The sequence below is a fragment of the Thermobia domestica genome, chromosome 13 (genome assembly GCF_964235325.1).
Source record: "Thermobia domestica chromosome 13, izTheDome1.hap1.1, whole genome shotgun sequence".
NCBI lineage: Eukaryota > Metazoa > Arthropoda > Insecta > Zygentoma > Lepismatidae > Thermobia > Thermobia domestica.
Window position 1 is genome coordinate 131,391,664 of NC_137466.1, and position 19,400 is coordinate 131,411,063.

General features: G+C 33.6%; 1 protein-coding gene across 3 annotated transcripts in view; it reads right to left on the minus strand.

Annotated features, from left to right (window-relative positions):
- Window positions 1–2,452: 2,452 nt before the first annotated feature.
- The window catches only part of LOC145668509 (sodium-coupled monocarboxylate transporter 1-like), a 252,034-nt gene continuing 235,086 nt past the window's right edge, over window positions 2,453–19,400 (minus strand). For all 3 annotated transcript variants that reach the window (XM_081736476.1, XM_081736478.1, XM_081736477.1), the window contains exons 12-14: window positions 16,783–16,958; window positions 4,482–4,692; window positions 2,453–2,565 (exon numbers count right to left, since the gene is read on the minus strand). In XM_081736476.1, the coding sequence (XP_081592602.1) occupies window positions 2,491–2,565; window positions 4,482–4,692; window positions 16,783–16,958 (462 nt within the window). In that variant the 3' untranslated portion in view covers window positions 2,453–2,490. The remainder of the gene's footprint in view (window positions 2,566–4,481; window positions 4,693–16,782; window positions 16,959–19,400) is intronic.

Below are 19,400 nucleotides of genomic sequence, written 5' to 3' on the forward strand. Positions count from 1 at the left end.
CAAAGTGCCGGTTGGAATCTTAAAACATGCGGTGAAAATTAGGAGTGTTGTCATTTTGAAAGATCGAATAATGGATGCACATTAGAAGCAGTCCTAAATTTATACTGGTTACCAGTAACTATAGAACAAAAATAAGCATACCATTGGCTTTTTGGGAAAATTTGCTATTAAAATGAGGTGTCACATACTATGATTTTCATTTTTCAAACTTCACTTTAATTCAAAATGGCGGATTTCAAGATGGCTACCCTCAAGGATACTCTTACCGTATCACTTCCCTTTACGCATAATAGGTATTAACGAAGCTTTTATCCACTTATTATCATTAATACGCGGGTTAGAAGCGGAGGTAAGGGACTTTCGCACTAGTAAGTGAACAATTAAATGCCTGTAACTTTTCCCCAAATGGATGTATCTCAAAACTATTTTCACCATTGTCTTCCTGATTAAATTCTATTATGTATCATGTTACCTTATTCCTATTTTAAAAACTTGACCTTAATTCAAAATGGCGACTTTCAAGATGGCTGCCATCAAGGTCATACCTACCATACAACTTCCCCCTAGGCCATATATGTATCTACATGACTGTTCTTTCATTAACGCTCCGTTTACAAAGGTTAGTAAGGGACTTCTGCAGTAATCTCTAATAACCACATCACAACTCTTGAAAATTATAATAAAATTTAGAAAAATTATATATAGGTCACAGGTCGCTTGGTTCCTTTCCCAATGTTTTCTTCCGTCCCTTTCACTGGATAGTATGCTCTCCAAGAGACGTCATACGTGGCAGGCGAAAGTCCAGAAATCCAAATCCTAAGTCCGTAAACCATGAGACGTTAAACTAAAATATTTAATTTTGATTCTTTTTTATTTCAAAAGATTTCGAACGCGTGCAGTAAATCAAACTTCTAACAAGAGTATATCTACTGTTTCTTAAATTTTCAATAACTTATTGGATTCTTCACCTGAACCAGACATGAAAATAATGCTAAATCCCTTTTTCAATTTTGCCAGGAGACGAAAAAGAAAGTGACGCCTTTAACTCTCCGTGGTCACACTTATTTGAGTGTGTGTGTGACACGGAGGTCACCCATGCCAAACCCTTAGAAGAAGAAGAAGAATATTTTTAAAAACGAGAATTTATTTGTTTTTGGAAATTTGTGAAAGACTGGCAACACTGTTACTTATCGTACGGAGGGAAAAAATTCACATGTACGCCAGACATTGGGTACAATCACGTAAAAAGAATGAAGGGCGAAAATTCAATACCAAGTGAGAAAAAAATCCGAATAAACCATACCAGATTAGAATCTCATGATGGAACACAGATTCGAACGAGGTAACTCTTGTGCCCCCGTGCGTGCGACAAATAACAGTGTTGGCATCGTTCCACAATTTTCAGGTGAAAAAAAAAAAAAAAAAAAAAACTGAAAAAGGGTAAATTCAATATCCCTCTGATTCATCCCTTTCAAGCCCAATGGCCATACACAGGGTGTCACTAGTTAGTACGTTCATTTATCTTTGTTGATGCCACTTTTTATGCTTGTAGCTCCTTTGGGGAGATAGTTTCTCCCCTAAATGCTAAAGAAGAGGGGAACAAAAACATCCTATTTTCCCCCTAAGTTTCCGTTACTAGACCCTTAATGTGGATGAAATGCACACCATTACAACGTTTTATCCCTCCTGAAGCGATAAACACCTATATCATCCCTCTACGTTAACTAGGAGCCGTACTACGGAGGTTTAAACTACTGGCTCAGCGTTTACGCCTTTGGTCCTGAAAAGGTTAAACCTTTGGTAAATGTACTTTAAGAAAATACTAAATTCTTCTATACCACTGTCACCATCATTATTGGCAAGCAAAAGTTTAAGTATTTCATCTCCTTTTAACTTACTCTGAGCCATATTTAATGAATAGAAATGTCAGAAATAAAGGAAAATAGGTGGAATTAGAAAGCGAAGAAAAGAAACAAATGCTTCCGTGCCGGTCACACTGGGGTCTGTTGGACTCCAAACACACTTGAGAACCATCTTGTATAGCACACAGCTCGCAATTGACGCAGTTTACCGGCCATAACAATAGGCAGTGTTACCAATTGAATTTACATGGCTAGAAAAGTTTTCAAAAAAAAAAAAAAAAAAAAAACAGAAAAACATCAGATCAAAAATTAATTTATGTGGGGTCTATCAGACCCCAGAGTGACCACGGAGGGTTAAGTTTAGGAATTGTTGAACAACTTGTTTGTTTAGTGTTCACTACTTAATGAAGGTGAGTGAAATATACCAAAAAAGAAAATGAAATATAACAGTGTCATTTTTTTCTGACAAAGTTGAAAAGTGGATTTAGTAGATTTTACTTGTATACCCCTGAATAAATCTTTCCTTTCTAATCATCACCTTCCTTTCTTGCTATGGGTTTTCAGTATAACAATCAGAAATGATCTTTTTTAAAGACGTATATTTTATTTTATTTTTAATAAGCATATGTTAACAAATGTTATAATTGTGTAACGCTTTATTCAAATTTTCCATCTCAGCTTCTTCTGTAGACCAATACGTTCTCTGAAAGGGAAGAAAAGCGGAGAAAATTAGTGTTTGTTGGAAACACTCTTACCAATTTAGATACTTATTTCACACTTGATGTAATCTAAACAATTTAGAAACAATTTACATAAGAATATTTAATTTTTTGGAACACTTTTCCTTGTCAATACGTAGCTGACAAGCTTTTATCAGCTACGTGTATACTGATACGGTATGTATTTTTATGTTAAATACATACAAGTTAACACAGCTTCTTCGAAACTTATCATTATTGTGCGATCTATTGGATTTGAAAAGTATGCAAAATTTTACGTTGTTCTTATATTGTTTTTAATTTTCCTTTCAACGTGCATAATTCTTTTAGTCCTAAAAGCTGTCACACATTAGTAAGTTAAAGTAGTGTTGTTCAAATTATTATGGTTTTCTCTCTCTCTCTTTTTTTTAACGTTGAGATTATCTGGGTCTGTTTTTGTTTTAGGATCTTTGCCTTAGAACGTTTCATTTTGTTTGTTCATTAGCTTCTAACGATATATATCTTTTGGTAATGTATGGCTTGCTATAAAGTGTTCCGAATTCTTTCTTTCCTTCGTTCTATTTATTGAAAGCTACACTATGTATACATCTTATTACAAGCTTGGCTCTTTTGGTTGGCTATGAGTTTAGCTTCTCTTATAACAGCAAGCTTATGTGCAGGGACAGGGAGTTACAGCTTCACGCGGAGTTCGAACCACAAGAACAGCCCCTCTAGAGTAGAAACAGAGTTTCTGACGATAAGGCTTCTGTGTGCTAGCGATACAGCCACGATAGAACTTCTACAAGCTTCGCAGTGTAATGTTTTTAGTTGTAATATTTAAACTATGACATACTAAAATTAAACTAAATGAAGTTTGAGTATTTATCTTTTAAGAAGGCATTCAATGCACATTGCAATAAATGATAAAAGTAATAAAGTAAAATAGAATAAAAGAAAAAGAGATTTGACACTTTTAAAACAGATTTCATGGAGAAAAGGGATTAAACAACACTAAATTTTAAAATTATTTTTATTATTTATTTACTTATTTTTCGTGAAATTGCATTATGTGAATAGTTATTTTTCAAACAAGTTAGTTTCGTTTCATAATGTGTAACTGCGATAGATTTCTAAACTATGGAAATTCAATACTCAAATTTGAAGTAGTGCATCTATAACTATTGGTTGCAATATATTAATAAGAACAAAGATAGAACATGTTCTTCGGACCTGTACATTAAATTTTCGGAGTTTATTTAAATTTAACCGATTATTTTACAAAAGGTTCATTTTTTACACTTGTGAGTTTTTCACTGAGCGCAAGAATTTCCAAGGTAAAATTTTTCGAACAGAAGTTTTCAAACCAAAAATTTTCCAACCAAAATTTTCAAAATTGCAATTCCTATGTACATGTATTAGTATAGTGTTGTAAAGTATTGTCAACTAGACAGCACATTTGGATCAGTGGTTTTTAAGTTTTCATACTTTTGTATTTTTGTTTAATGCTTTTCATTTAGATCGCACACATATCATAATAAATCAAGCCCTTTATTTACAACTGTCCTTCCGATTCAAATTCAAAAAAATGTATGTATGTTTCTTTTAAATTTGCAGATGGGATATTGGTGGTCTTTTGGCCGACGCCAATTGTGTCCTATTATAATTCTGATTCAATTAAATCGCTACGTTGACATGTATGCTAATGATTAAACATTGTTGTCACTGAGAAAGAGGTTCAATTACCTTTACCGGAATTACAATATATTTGAAACGTACACGAAAAATTGTCACTTTTAGGAGCTAATCATTTAGGGGGCATGCATTTATTGATATACCTTACATTATTATTAAAATTAATTCAAAGAACTAGACTCTTAAAATTATTTCTCCAAATAATTACAATTAAAATGACAATTCATACCTTTGATTTGAAATGTTTATCTTCATGACTATTTTTATTATCTTTAACAAAAAGTTTCCTAGTTAATGGTGATAGAAGTCTTGGGTTAACATGTTTGTGGTTGCGTGGGCCTATGATGATGCTGCAAACTAGTCCAACTATAATCACAGTCACAGTTCCTACCATAGCATAATACAGGTAGGAAATTCTATAAAGCCCAAACACAGAGTTGCTGAAATGTAAATGAGAAGAATGATGTTAAGAACTTACGAAATTCATTTCCAAAACTTAACTAGCAAATCAAGAATCCAATTAGGTGTATGACCTAAATATGTTAGTTTGTACTTCAGGTGTTTAGAACCAGTGATATCTTGTTTAGAAAGCTTTATAATCATATAGCTTAGATAATTACCTCTTTAAATAAAATATTTATACATTCTACAGTACAAAATATTACTTGCAGCAATATCATCTTAACAGGAATAATTATGCATACATTTGACATTCAGTCCATATTTTCTGTTGCACGTTATCTTATCAGTAACTTCGAAACTTACTTTCTAATTTCAGCAGAATTTTCTTTGAGTTAAGAAAGCTTCATTGTCTTTAAGGTACTAACAGTACTCCAAGTGTATTGAAAGAAAAATCATTAAAAATCTGGTCATCATATTTTCCTATAAGGACAGTCTTTTTGCAAGTACTAGCAACGAAATGTGTTACACGAAAGCATAAATGAATCAATAAATTAAGTTAGTAAAACTATTCCCTAACTACAATACGTTAGAAAGCGTAGCACGAATTGATAGATGGTTTTAACGATGAATTACATATAATAATGAAAACAATGCATATTTTTGCCATATTGTTATTATCTGGAGATAGTAACTTAGACATTACAATGATAATTTTATCAGCTATCCACATAGTTTTCAATATTAGCTGTATTTAAAAACTAAGACTCAATAAGTCAATCGTGGCTCATTCCTTCTCACACTATCACATATGGATTGGCATTGTTACCTCTATTGTTGCTCAATACTTTGTAGCAATCCAACATACGCAACGATAATGATTAAAGTTTCCAATGAAAATTGGCGCTGTTAGGACATATTACGTATTTAGTTAGGCCAGGGTTGTGGTTCTACTTTTCAATCCATTTCTCTAAGAACTTTAACCTTTTATTACGATGATCCTCGTTTAGCGCAAAGATTAATCTTGGATGATGTTGTTGAACATTAACATAATGCAATAACATCTGTAGTCTTGATTACTTAATGTTTAGTTTTCGAACAATCGGTTCTAAGATTTGGATTTCTTGAATGACTTTTCTCAGATTGCCCTCATTGGTTATAGTTATAACTGTCTGTGGCATGAATGGCTTTATCAGATCTAAAACACTTCCGATTACATCAAATAACATGTAGATTTTTGCGACAGTGTCACGTGTTATTGCTAAAAGTCCATATTCTTCCACTATTCGTCACTGCACATCTATCACACTACTAAGTCTACATTTCAATTCTTCTCAACATAATAATTGGGTCAATATGGAAGTCATATGGTAGCCAGGTGGAAAACAGAGATAATTGTTAAGATGAAATGTCTAATTCATTGTCTCCATATGATAATATACGAAACGTATATATTCTCATTGTTAAATGTAATTGATAATCAAAGGAACCAATTTAATTCGTAGCTACCTCGTACTAGCCTATGTATCATCACAAATTACAGTGTCTTTAATAACTATAATTTAATACTCTGGTCTAATAGAAGTTTAATACTACTATTACCATTTTTGATTCTAATCTAATAATAATAATAATAATAACAATAATAATAATAATAATAATAATAATAATAATAATAATAATAATAATAATAATAATAATAATAATAATAATAATACCATAGAGATTGAGATGATACTTTCTATTTACATAACAAAATGTTTATATGATGAGTATTACACACAAATATACCAAATAGAAGTTAGGAAAATAAATGTAACTGTTTTCTTTTCTTTCTTCCGATGAAATTAATTTAATCTTTTTTTTATAAATAATGTATTATTATTATTATTGAATTTACTATGTTTTCAAAGGTCAATATGTGTGGAATTTTATATTTTCTTTGCTGCGAAACGATTTATAAATATATAAGTTTGAATATTAATAGAGGTTTGAATTTTTTTTGATAACTATGATAATTTTCGTCTAGACATTTAAGGGTGCTAAGATGTTTCTTGATTTGGAAAATGTTTTTTGTACTTCTTCCTTTCACTGTATTCTCCTCTCTTAATATAAGACCAAATATGTATGTAAATATATTTAAAAAATTGTGAAATACTTTATCATTTGAAGAAGTAAAAATCTAATGACCTGCAAGAAAATGTATGCAGTTACTTGTTTCATTCTCCTTATTTTACAGACTTGAGGCTAATTACAGTTTCTGTAAACTAACACTATTGTGTTCCCTATAGAGAAAAGAATTATATATGTCAGTTGAAAAAGGTTTTCGAAATTTAGTGTCTTCTTTCAGCACCGATGAAGTAATGGAACATCGATCTACATTATAAAGGGGAAATCATCACATCGTAATCTATCCAAGTTTTAATGCTGGTCATCGAAAATTGAACCCAGGGCCACATGCACCAAAGCTAATTTTACTACACCAGTGCGAGATGCGATTCTATTTTCATATATTACTGTTTCTTGAAATAAAGGCAATTATCTTCAAAAATTGTGGTAAACTTTTTTACGTAAATGAGTATGAACAGTTTTAACTGTCTCAAGTTCCTTCATTCCGTCAATAGTATTTAGAGCAAATGGTTTCTTGGACTTTCCCCCATTTTGCAATATGAAATATGATACTCTGGTAAAATCTTTTAAAATGCAACATAAAAGACAATCGAGAACATTATTCATTAATCTGATATACAAGGTATAAAACTATAGCAAGTAATGACCGTATCAGATATGAAATATTTTCGATAGGAAATATATGAATAATAAATATAATAAAATAATTAATAGCTATATTTTCTCTATGATGTTTTAACGTTTCTTATAATACAATTGTTAAAGACACTCTTTCTCTTTGACGAATCATATTACATTCTATTTAGTCAGGTACTTGTACAATTCCAGACTATTATCTATGAAGTCGATAGAACTTAGAGTTAATACCACAATAAACATATAAGAAAGATAAATACATAGAACACGAAACCTTTGTATTAATATTTGCCTCAGGGTTCAAATTAATTCATTGGTTTGTCTCATGTTTTGTTTTTCCTTTTATGATCTATAAAAACAAACAGAATAAAGAACAGTGCAGGTAGAAAGTAAAAAATATTAAATCAAACGTGTAATTCAATCGCGTTCTTCACAATATTTTCAATAATACTGTAAAATGAATGAACAAAAACACCAGAGGTGCAAAAAGTGCAACCAATTTCGTCAGCCTCAAAAAGTGTTGAGATGAGGATGGATGAGCCAAGTTCCTTGGCCACTGCAACCGAAAGGAACACTGGAACTTTGCGCGAGGTGTCTAACATATTCGAATACATTAAGATGTCTGTTCCTAGTTTCAAGGCCGGGACATTTTAGTCCTAAGGCTAATGGTGATCCCCAAATCCACCGCGCTCACAAACACCACCCCTAAGGTTCGTTAACATCATTTACTTTGACACTTCGTGGAAGAATATAAGTTTTCCTTGTCTGGGTTTCGAACCACCAATCTTACTGCAGTATTCTGTATATGTGCCTTAGCTCATTAGCAAAGTTGATATTCCTACGGTTGATGGTGGTCCCAAACCCACCACGCCCACCACCACTATCCCTAAGGTTCCTTAACATCATTTTCCTTGACACCTCGCGCCAAGTTCCAGTGTCCGTTTCAGATGCAGTGGCCAAGGAACTTGGCTCATCCATCCTCATCTCAACACTTTTTGAGGCTGACGAACTTGGCTGCACTTTTTGCACCTCTGGTGTTTTTGTTCATATTTCACTTCTTTTTGTAGTTCACCATGTCAATATCGTATATTGGAATTCTCAATTGTGGCATATTGATGGATTTAAATTTAAAATTGTACATTTTTAAAAGAGTCATAATGTGTCACATACAACATTAGTTCCCAAGGGCTCTCCCACCGGGAATCGAACCCAAGTCCTGTACAAGAAAGGCGCACATGCTAGCCACTAGAACAGCGGGGAGGATTTATTCTTTCAAATATCTGTCAGAGCGTTATGTCCAAACGAGATTCCAATTCATTTACCCGAACTACAAAATCACGATCGCTAACATCTCATTTTTCATTACCTAAATATGAAGAGTATCAACAGGGCCCAAAACCCTTGATGCTGAATCCTCGCTGCTACATCACTAAACATAGCTTGTGTTTCAATATACCTAGTTGTTCTCTACCTTTTCACATTGCGAAATTACGGAGTTCATTACATGACGTTCATTTTGCGCAGTTTCATACTGCCTCAGGTTTTCCTTCCAATGATATACACCTTTCAAATAGCTTGTAAACTTAATATTATTTGCCACTAACATATCCTAACTGTATATAAAGCTACATGAACTGGCATAAATTAAAGGGGTGCTTCCGATTAACGTGGAAAATTGAAATGATGAAGGGGGATGAAGAATTTTCCCATGTTATTTAAATGGGTCTTTTTTTTACATATAATCTCATGTTTTAGGAACTTGGAATTGGAATAAAAAATTGAAATTCGGTATGCTTGTACGTTTTCATTAGTATTACCTAAGTAACTCAGTAGAAATAAACAATTCCAACTTTAGAGTGGTTTTCTGGGGAACTGAAAAATCTTTTCCGTGGTACGTATTTATATGGGACACCTTTTACACCCCAAAATTATACGGCACTTCCTGTAGGGCTACAATGATTAAATTTGACGTGATTGTAGTTTTTCGGAACTGACCGACAAAAAAATTGCCAAAAGTGAATATTTTTAATTTTTAGGGAGTCTAAAGGGGAGATGAAGAAATTGCCCATGCTATTTAAATAGGCCTTTTTTTTTCTTTTTTTTTTTTTTGGACAAATAATCTCATATGTTAGGTACTTGAAATTGGAATACAAACGTGAAATTCGGTATGCTTCAACGTTTTCGTTAGTATTACCTAAGTAAGCCAGTAAAAATGAAAATATCCAAATCTAGAGTGATTTTATGGGGAACAGAAAAACCTTTTCCATGTTATTTATATTGGACACCTTCTAAACCCCAAAATGTTTAGGCACTTCCGGCAGGGTTAGAATGATGAAATTTGCCACGCCTGTATCCTCCCGGGACTAACCAACAGGAAAATTGCTAAAATTGAATATTTTTTTATTTTTAAGGAGTCTAAAGGAAGATGAAGAAAAAACCATGTTATTTAAATAGGCGTTTTCCTGGAATACAAAATCTTATCTTTTAGATAGTTGAAATAGGAAAATAAACTTGAAATTCGGGAATTGTAAGCTTAAGATGTGTGAGGAAGTAGGACGAGCAAAGGCGAGGGTGTGGGGGTGAACCCCCGAAGGGCAAATTCAGGAAATATGAAGAGCAAAAGGCACGAAATTCACTGTTGATGAAAAGGCTGATACGTAAGAGATTCTCACACTGTTCACAGATAGAGATACGAAGTATCAAAAACATTTTTACATAACGACTGTGGTAACTATAATATTACTCTGGTACCAATATATTGACGAAATCGGTTACATTTTGTTGCTAGTCTCACATAAATTCGAACAATTGGATTTCTCATTTCTTCGAAAACTTCATTAATTTTAAACATTCTCACCTCTACATTATCTTACTTATCAAATTAATTTCAAGATCTATTTAATACCAATGACTGCAATAAAGAAAAAATATTCACCGAAAAAAGACAAAATATTGGCTTTCCTTGTCTGGGTTTCCAACCACGAAATTTACGGCAGTATGTACGTGTCTTAGCCCACGGTTTTAAAAGATAACTGATTCACAGAACGTGCCTCATTAACTTGCTTAACTACTTATTACTAGCTTTCACTTATTTTACTCGCACACTGAGAAAAACTGTATGTGGCGTACGTAAAAACGTTTGTTACATGTCTAAATCCTGTAGTTGTTGGACTTAACGTACACTAAACGTATAACTGAAAAAGTATATTTGAACGTACTTTCTGTATAAGTGTTGCGAATAAACGTACTTTCCACACGAACGAAAAGACTGTATGTAGGCGGTCAGGATCTCACATACAGATGGCCGTATGTAACTTATAGTTGACGTACGTAATGTACGGAAGACTGTTAGCTGTCAGACATCCTGCAACGACATTGTGTGACATCGAAGCGGGAAAGAGGGCAGTGCGTATGTAACATATGAATAACGTATGTTAAGTATAACCAATAGACCAGCGAGGAGGGCACCAACTTGACCACTCAGACGATTGACAACATTATCACTATGCACTTGATATGTTCAATAACGGAATCGTTCCCAATTTTTGATTGTAAGGACATTTTTTTTTTTGCTAATGAAAAAATTTCCGTAGCAAATTCCTCAAATTTCATTTTCAAGCCGTTATAGTGTACCTTTATGGAGAGTTTCGCATCTTTATCTCATTAATAAGTAACTGTCTCATGGCTATGGACAGTTTTTCGCCCATAAAAATTCCCATAGTACATTCCTTAAATTTGGAACCTTTATTTACACAGGTCATTACATAAGGTAGGTACCATTATGCAGAGTTTCAATTCTCTATCTCATTTGGAAGCACCTAATCAATGATGAGCGAGTAAATGAACCTATCTCCGTTTGAGTAAGGACAATATTTCGCCCATAGAAAATTCCATAGCACATTCCTTAAATTTCGGATATTTTTCATATTCAAGCCATTATAAGCTACCTTCGTGTAGACATTCACATCTTCATCTCATTGGGAAGTACCTAATGGCTACGGACAATTTTTCGTCTATAAAAAATTTCCCATAGCACATTCGTCACATTTCGGACTTTTTCCATACTCAAGTCATTGTAAGATACCTTTATGCAGAGTTTCACAACTTATCTCATTGGAAATACAAAATCAATGTGATGAGCGAGTAAGTGAACCGATTTCTGCTTGACTAAGGACAGTTTTCACCCATAAAATTTTTCCATAGCACTTCCTTAAATTTCGGACATTTCCATACTCAAATCATTATAAGGTAATTTTATGCAGAGATCCATTATTCTATCTCATTGGGAAGTACCTAATTAATGCTATGAATGAGTCAATCATTGAGTGAACCGATTTCTGCTTGGCTACGGACAGTTTTCACCCATAAAAAATTCCTTTAGTACATTACTTAAATTTCAATACTTTTCCATACTCAAGTCATTATAAGGGACCAATATACAGACTTTTACGTCAATATTTCATAAACAAGTACTTAATCAATGTGACGAGTGAATGAATGAACCGATATCTGCTTGGATAAAAATAGTTTTTCACCCATAAAGAAATTCCCATTGCACATTCCTTACATTTAAGACTTTTTCACACTCAAGTCATTATAAGGTACCTTTATGCACAGCTTCACGTCATTATCATTGGAAACTAAAAAATCACATTGATGAGTGAATGAATGAACCGTGCTTTGTTAAGGACAGTTTTTCGCCCATGAAAAATTTCCAATAGCACATTCCTCACATTTCGGAATTTTTTCACAATTAAGCCATTATAAGGTGCAGCACTTTTATGCAGAGTTTCACGTCTCTATCTCATTGGAAAGTACCTAATCAGTTTGATGAGTGAGAAGACGAACATATTTATGTTTGGCTAAGGACAGTTTCTCGCCCATAAATAACTCCCATAGCACATTCCTCACATTTCGAACTTTTTCCATACTCAAGTTATTGTATGGTACCTTTATGCAAAGTTTCAAGTTTCTACCTCATTGGGAAGTACCTAATCAATTTGATGAGTGAGTGAGTGAAACGATTTTTTTTCGGGCTAAGGACAGTTTTTTACCTATAAAAATTTCCCATAGCACATTAATCAAATTTCGGACATTTTCCATACTCAGGTTGTTATAGGGTACCTTTATGCAAATTTTCAAGTTTCTATCTCATTGGAAAGTACCTAATCAATTTGTTGAGTGAGGGAGTGAAACGATATTTTTCCTGGCTAAGGACAGTTTTTTGCCCATAAAAATTTCTCATAACACATTCCTCAGATTTCGGACTTTTTCCATACTGAGGACATTATAGGGTACCTTTATGCAAAGTTTCAGGTTTCTATCTAATTGGGAAGTATCTAATCAATTTGATGAGTGAGTGAGTGAATCGATTTTTTTTCCTGGCTAAGGACAGTTTTTTGCCTATAAGAAATTTTACATAAGACATTCCTCAGATTTCGGACTTTTTCCATACTCAGGTTGTTATAGGGTACCTTTATGCAAAGTTTCAAGTTTCTACCTCATTGGGAAGTACCTAATCAATTTGATGAGTGAGTGAGTGAAACGATTTTTTTCCTGGCTAAGGACAGTTTTTTGCCTATAAAAATTTCCAAAAGCACATTCTTCAAATTTCGGATTCTTTCCATACTCAAGTTATTGTAGGGTACCTTTATGAAAAGTTTCAGGTTTCTATCCCATTGGAAAGTACCTAATCAATTTGATGAGTGAGTGAGTGAAACGATTTTTTTTCGGGCTAACAAGGGACATCACCCAATTGTCCGGCTGCGATTTCAATGAAATTTTTGTTGCTGAGAGAGGACATGTAATCATTACTTGTAATGACAGAAATTTTTGCCATGGTGCATGTTTTCTATTTTTTAATAATTTTTAAAGTTGTGATGTGGTTAATAGAGATTACTGCAGAAGTCCCTTACTACCCTTTGTAAGCGGAGTGTTAATGATAGAACAACCATGTAAATACGTATAGGGCCTAGGGGCAAGTCGTATGGTACGTATGACCTTGACGGCAGCCATCTTGAAATCCGTCATTTTGAATTAAGACCAAGTTTTTTAAATGGGAATAGGGTAATATGATACATAATTTCGGGCTAGAATTTAATCAGGAAAACAATGGTGAAGTTACTTTTAAGATGCGCTCATTTGGTGAAAAGTTACAGACATATTAATTGTTTATACTTACTATCTGCGTAAGTCCCTTACCTCCGCTTCTAACCCGCGTATTAATGATAATAAGTGTATAAAGGTTTCGGTAATACATATTATGCCTAGAGGAAAGTGATACGATAAGGGTATCATTGACGGCAGCCATCTTGAAATTCGACATTTTGAATTAAAGTGAAGTTTTGAAAACTGAAAACCATAGCATGTGGCACCAAAGTTTAATAGTAAATTTTCCCCAAAAGCCAATGGTATGTTTATTTTTGTTCTATAGTTAACCAGTAAGCATTTATGACTCGTCTAATGTGCAGCAAACGTCCATTATTCGATCTTTCAAATTGGCAACACTCCTAATTTTCATCGCATGCTTTAAGATTCCAACTGGCACTTTGCAATTGTTGCCATGTCTCATGTTTTCTAAATTTATTACATTTTTTTCAAGAGTTGTGATCTATCAGTTCATGAATAGTGTTGGGATAAGCATCCAGCAATCTTTCTGAATTTTGAAGACTTGCCATGTAATTATTAATTTCCAAGGCAGTGTAATTATTTATTTTAACCCAGAGTACATGAGGAACCTATGGACCAATGTGATGTAAAGAAATACAAATAAATTATAAGAAACTGATGTAACACGAACTCAAAATTAAGCCTACATGTTGCGCAAACGACAAGCAGTATTTTTTGGAAATAAATACAACGTTACAACTTTAAAGGAACAGCAGCAATGATAGGAAATATCAAAGAGTCATAATATGACTGTTCCCAACACGCTGTTTGTACCGTGAACAAAATATGAAAACAGGTAACTTGTTTATAAAGAGGTGTAACTTAATCGAGTTCCCGATCAATACTGATTATAAATCTTACAAATATAAACCATCGACAACAATCGCTAGAAACTGAATGACTTTTTTTGTCTGACTAGCTAAAATATTGCCATAGAAAATAAATAAATAAACATACAATAAACAAATAAATATAAAACGAAACAAAAGACCATTGGTTTACACAACAATCATATTTTGTTTCCTTTTTTGAAGTGAATTTTCAACTTATTTCTCGTCTCATCTACTATCCATTACAAGCTACGTCTCCGGTATTACCTGGATGCAAGGTTGGAGTTTTTTTCATTCTACGATGATTCATGTCAGTAAACGAGTTTCTGAAGGGCAGGTATAGGAAATAAATAATTACATTGCCTATGAAATTAATAATTACATGAGAAGGCTTGAAAATTCAGAAAGATTGCTGGATGCTTATCCCAACACTATTCATGAACTAACAAATCGCAACTCTTAAAAAATTTAGAAAACATGGTAATAAATTTAGAAAACATGAGTCATGGAAACAATTGCAAAGTGCCAGTTGGAATCTTAAAACATGCGGTGAAAATTAGGAGTGTTGCCAATTTGAAAGATCGAATAATGGACGTTTGGTGCACATTAGACGAGTCATAATTTCATACTGGTTAACTATAGAACAAAAGTAAGCATACCATTGGCTTTTGGGGAAAATTTACTATTAAACTTTGCTACCACATGCTATGGTTTTCAGTTTTCAAAACTTCACTTTAATTCAAAATGGCGAATATCAAGATGGCTGCCGTCAATGATACCCTTATCGTATCACTTTCCTCTAGGCATAATATGTATTACCGAAAACCTTTATCCACTTATTATCATTAATACGCGGGTTAGAAGCGGAGGTAAGGGACCTACGCAGATAGTAAGTATAAACAATTAATATGCCTGTAACTTTTCACCAAATGAGCGCATCTTAAAAATAGCTTCAGCATTGTCTTCCTGATTAACTTCTAGCCCGAAATTATGTATCATATTACCCTATTCCCATTTAAAAAACTTGGCCTTAATTCAAAATGACGGATTTCAAGATGGCTGCCGTCAAGGTCATACGTACCATACGACTTGCCCCTAGGCCCTATACGTATCTACATGGTTGTTCTTTCATTAACACTCCGCTTACAAAGGGTAGTAAGGGACTTCTGCAGTAATCTCTATTAACCACATCACAACTTTTAAAAATTATTAAAAAATAGAAAACATGCACCATGGCAAAAATTTCTGTCATCACAAGTAATGAATACATGTCCTCTATCAGCAATAAAAATTTCATTGAAATCGGAGCCGGACAATTGGGTGATGTTCCTTGTAAGGACAGTTTTTTACCTATAAAAATTTCCCATAGCACATTCCTCAAATTTCGGACATTTTCCATACTCAAGTTGTTATAGGGTACCTTTATGCAAATTTTCAAGTTTCTATCTCATTGGAAAGTACCTAATCAATTTGTTGAGTGAGTGAATGAAACGATATTTTTCCTGGCTAAGGACAGTTTTTTGCCCATAAAAATTCTCATAACACATTCCTCAGATTTCGGACTTTTTCCACACTCAAGTTATTGTATGGTATCTTTATGCAATGTTTCAAGTTTCTATCTAATGGGGAAGTACCTAATCAATTTGATGAGTGAGTGAGTGTAACGATTTTTTTTCCTGGCTAAGGACAGTTTGTTGCCCATAAAAAATTCCCCATAGCACATTCCTCAGATTTCGGACTTTTTCCATACTCAAGTTATTGTAGGGTACCTTTATGCAAAGTTTCAAGTTTCTATCTCATTGGGAAGTACCTAATCAATTTGATGAGTGAGTGAGTGAAACGATTTCTTTCCTGGCTAAGGACAGTTTCTTGCCCATAAAAGATTTCCCATAGGACATTCCTCAGATTTCGGACCTTTTCCATACTTAGGTTGTTATAGTTTACCTTTGTGCAAAGTTTCACGTTTCTATCTAATTGGGAAGTACCTAATCAATTTGATGAGTGAGTCAGTGAGTCAGTGAGCCTGAAAACTGCATATTTTGGGGGTCCAGTACTCGAATATGGTTGAAGATAGGAATGTGAGATTTGGCATATGAGTACATCTGTGGGATATTTCCTTACATTCTAAATTTCATGTTTCTACTCTTAATAGAATCGTTTCTACAAAGCCTCGAAATTGGCGATTTTACCCAAAACTCTTGTTCGTGTATAATATGCTTACGGCAGTGCAGGCCAGTTTTCATTTGCTTCGCGGAACTTGGCTGCCATGCACTGCCATGCATGTTGAAAACTTATTTAATATAAACTTCTTTTTCTTAATTAATTCTAATTTTTAATAATACATAATGTAATGGAAAACATACGTACTTATTGACTCCTGGCAATGGAAATGTTGAATTTTGTTTCTCATATTCATAAGTGCAGCCTTCAGTAGAGAGCGGTAGTTTGGGAAATATTAGTTGCTTTGTAGCAATTGCTAATTGACTTCCTATCCCTATCCAAAACACGAAGGCGATACTTGTAAAACATCCTACAAGTGCACCCTGTAGAAAAAGAAGAGCAATTCTTTTAAACACTCGCACAAATTATCAAGTTACATAATGAAATAATTAAATGTTATGACTATAAGCAATGACTTTTACGATTTCGTTAAGAAATATTTTAATGATATATTCGAATATAATATTTCGAAATAATATAATATTATTATATTATTTATATAATATTTCGTTATATACATAGTAATTACACTTGCGCGTATATGTAGCAGGAGTAAATAAATAAACCGTAGAAGAAACTGCAATTATAACAAACATTTAAATAAATGATTTTTATATGTACAGTAGTTTTATGTTCTCTAAGTTATATTCTGTTTTCTGTTCTCTAAATTGACATCATCTATTATAAAATTATTTTGCTAAATCGATGTGAGCATTGCACTGCGTTGCCCAAAGACTCCACTTTTCCAATAAGAAAAAATATGAATCACACACGCGAATGAAAAATAATCACATGTGTGGATAACAATAGAACGAAGGTACCCTTAGATCTCAGAGCCGCTGACCCTGCAGAATGTATGCATGGAAGAAATGGCATATCTACGCCCTGAACTATATACTACTCTTTCCCACTGAGTAAAAAAATAATCGAAAGTAACGATATTAACTTTGGTTGTAGCTGAAATGAACAGTGGTATTCCAAATTCCGTTTAAATCCAAATTCAGCCACCACGGACATGAGGTAAGGGTTGGAAACAGTTAAAAATAAAATGTTCAAAATGACCGTGATTTGAGTTAAATCCAATTTCCGAGGTCACTGAGGTGAATAATGACACTTCTGTTTGATTTTAAATATAAATGCAATCCCTATTGCTATTGGGGGAAGAGTAAAATATAACATTGTAAAAGGTGATCGAAATAAATGTTGAATCAATAGTTTTTGGACTTGCTAAGCTGATTATTGGCATTCATTATGTGATATAATATCTTGTTTAGTCGAGGGGAACGATACGCTATGATCAATAGCAGAGCTGGGAAAGATGGTCATGTGAAAATAATCGAAAAGGACCTATATTAGGATTGAATCCTTAGTTCTTGGCGTCAGCAAGATAAATAAGTATACACGCGATTATGCTTAGGTTTGGCCATCGTCGACATGAGGGGTAAAATGGTGAAAAATAATATAATCAAAATGGCCGAAATTAGTTTAAAATCCATAATTGTCAAGGTTACTGAGATGAAAACTAATCCTCTCGATGCCGTTTAAGTTGAAGTCCAGTTCTATTGTCGTTCTGGTTGAAAAAGACTGGAACATGACATGTACAGAATGACTGAGATTAATGGTGAATCCATAGTTTTCAGGTTGGAAAAGTGGTTATGTCTACCTGAAATGACTTTTGAAATACAGTGTTTGCCCTTTAACGCTTTTTAACATCTTACTTTGATTACACGGATTATTGTATGAGATACGATGTTTTCAAATGTATGGCAATAGTAGAACATCTTATGGAATTTTATTACATTTTTATTGAAATGAGTGTAATAAGGGGAAATGATATTGAAACATTTTCTTTAAACCTTACCTACCAGTGAAGAACAGGTATTTGGCTAATTTAATATAAAGCTCGTTAATATAGGAATATAGCAATATATTGATAACTGAAATGATTATTCGATAAACAAACCATAAACGAAATAAGTAACGGCTCTAGAGTGAAGTCACATGCTCACAAATGAAAATAGTATCATCACAATCTGATGAAAGAAATGTATTAATTATTTTATAGAAGAATTAACACACTACACGTATTCTCTTCCCTAAGCCCTCAGTGAGAAATATCCAATTGCCATTCTGAGAGTTGATCGTACCGATGCTGAATCTCTGTCTTTGGTATAGAATAACATGCTTGCTGGTGTATAGCATGGCGTATTTTAGGGATATTTATTAACAGAACTTAGTCAGACTTCGTTACAGAGAAGCAAATGTGAGTACTGTATGATGAGAACCAACTCATTCTCCATTTTCCTGCTCATCGGTACGCAAGCTTCTACGAGCAGGCAAACTAACTCTGTCTCCACGAGAGAATCAAATCTCAACAGTAAATATCACTGGTTCTATTTATTCGTCCATTTTAGTGTTTCTTCCCAGCAACAAATGTGTTGTCAAGGACTAGCAAGGGCCTGTATTTAAAAACTACTGGCCTTGTAATACTAGTGCAATACTCTTTAAATATCGAACATTTTACAACTATATATACTATAAAATCATGACAAATTATCTATACGGGCACTAGTGTTAACAAAGGATTTCTATTATTGTTCCAATATTTTATTATACGATATTTTACGACCTCTCAAAAGAGCTTTCTCGTGGCTAAGCGCTTAGTGTATGCCTTTTTGAAGTGGAATACCAGGGTTAAAGTACCGGTGGGAGCTCACGTAGTTGGGATACCATCTTAAGCAGTAGATCTACATCTCATATAACCT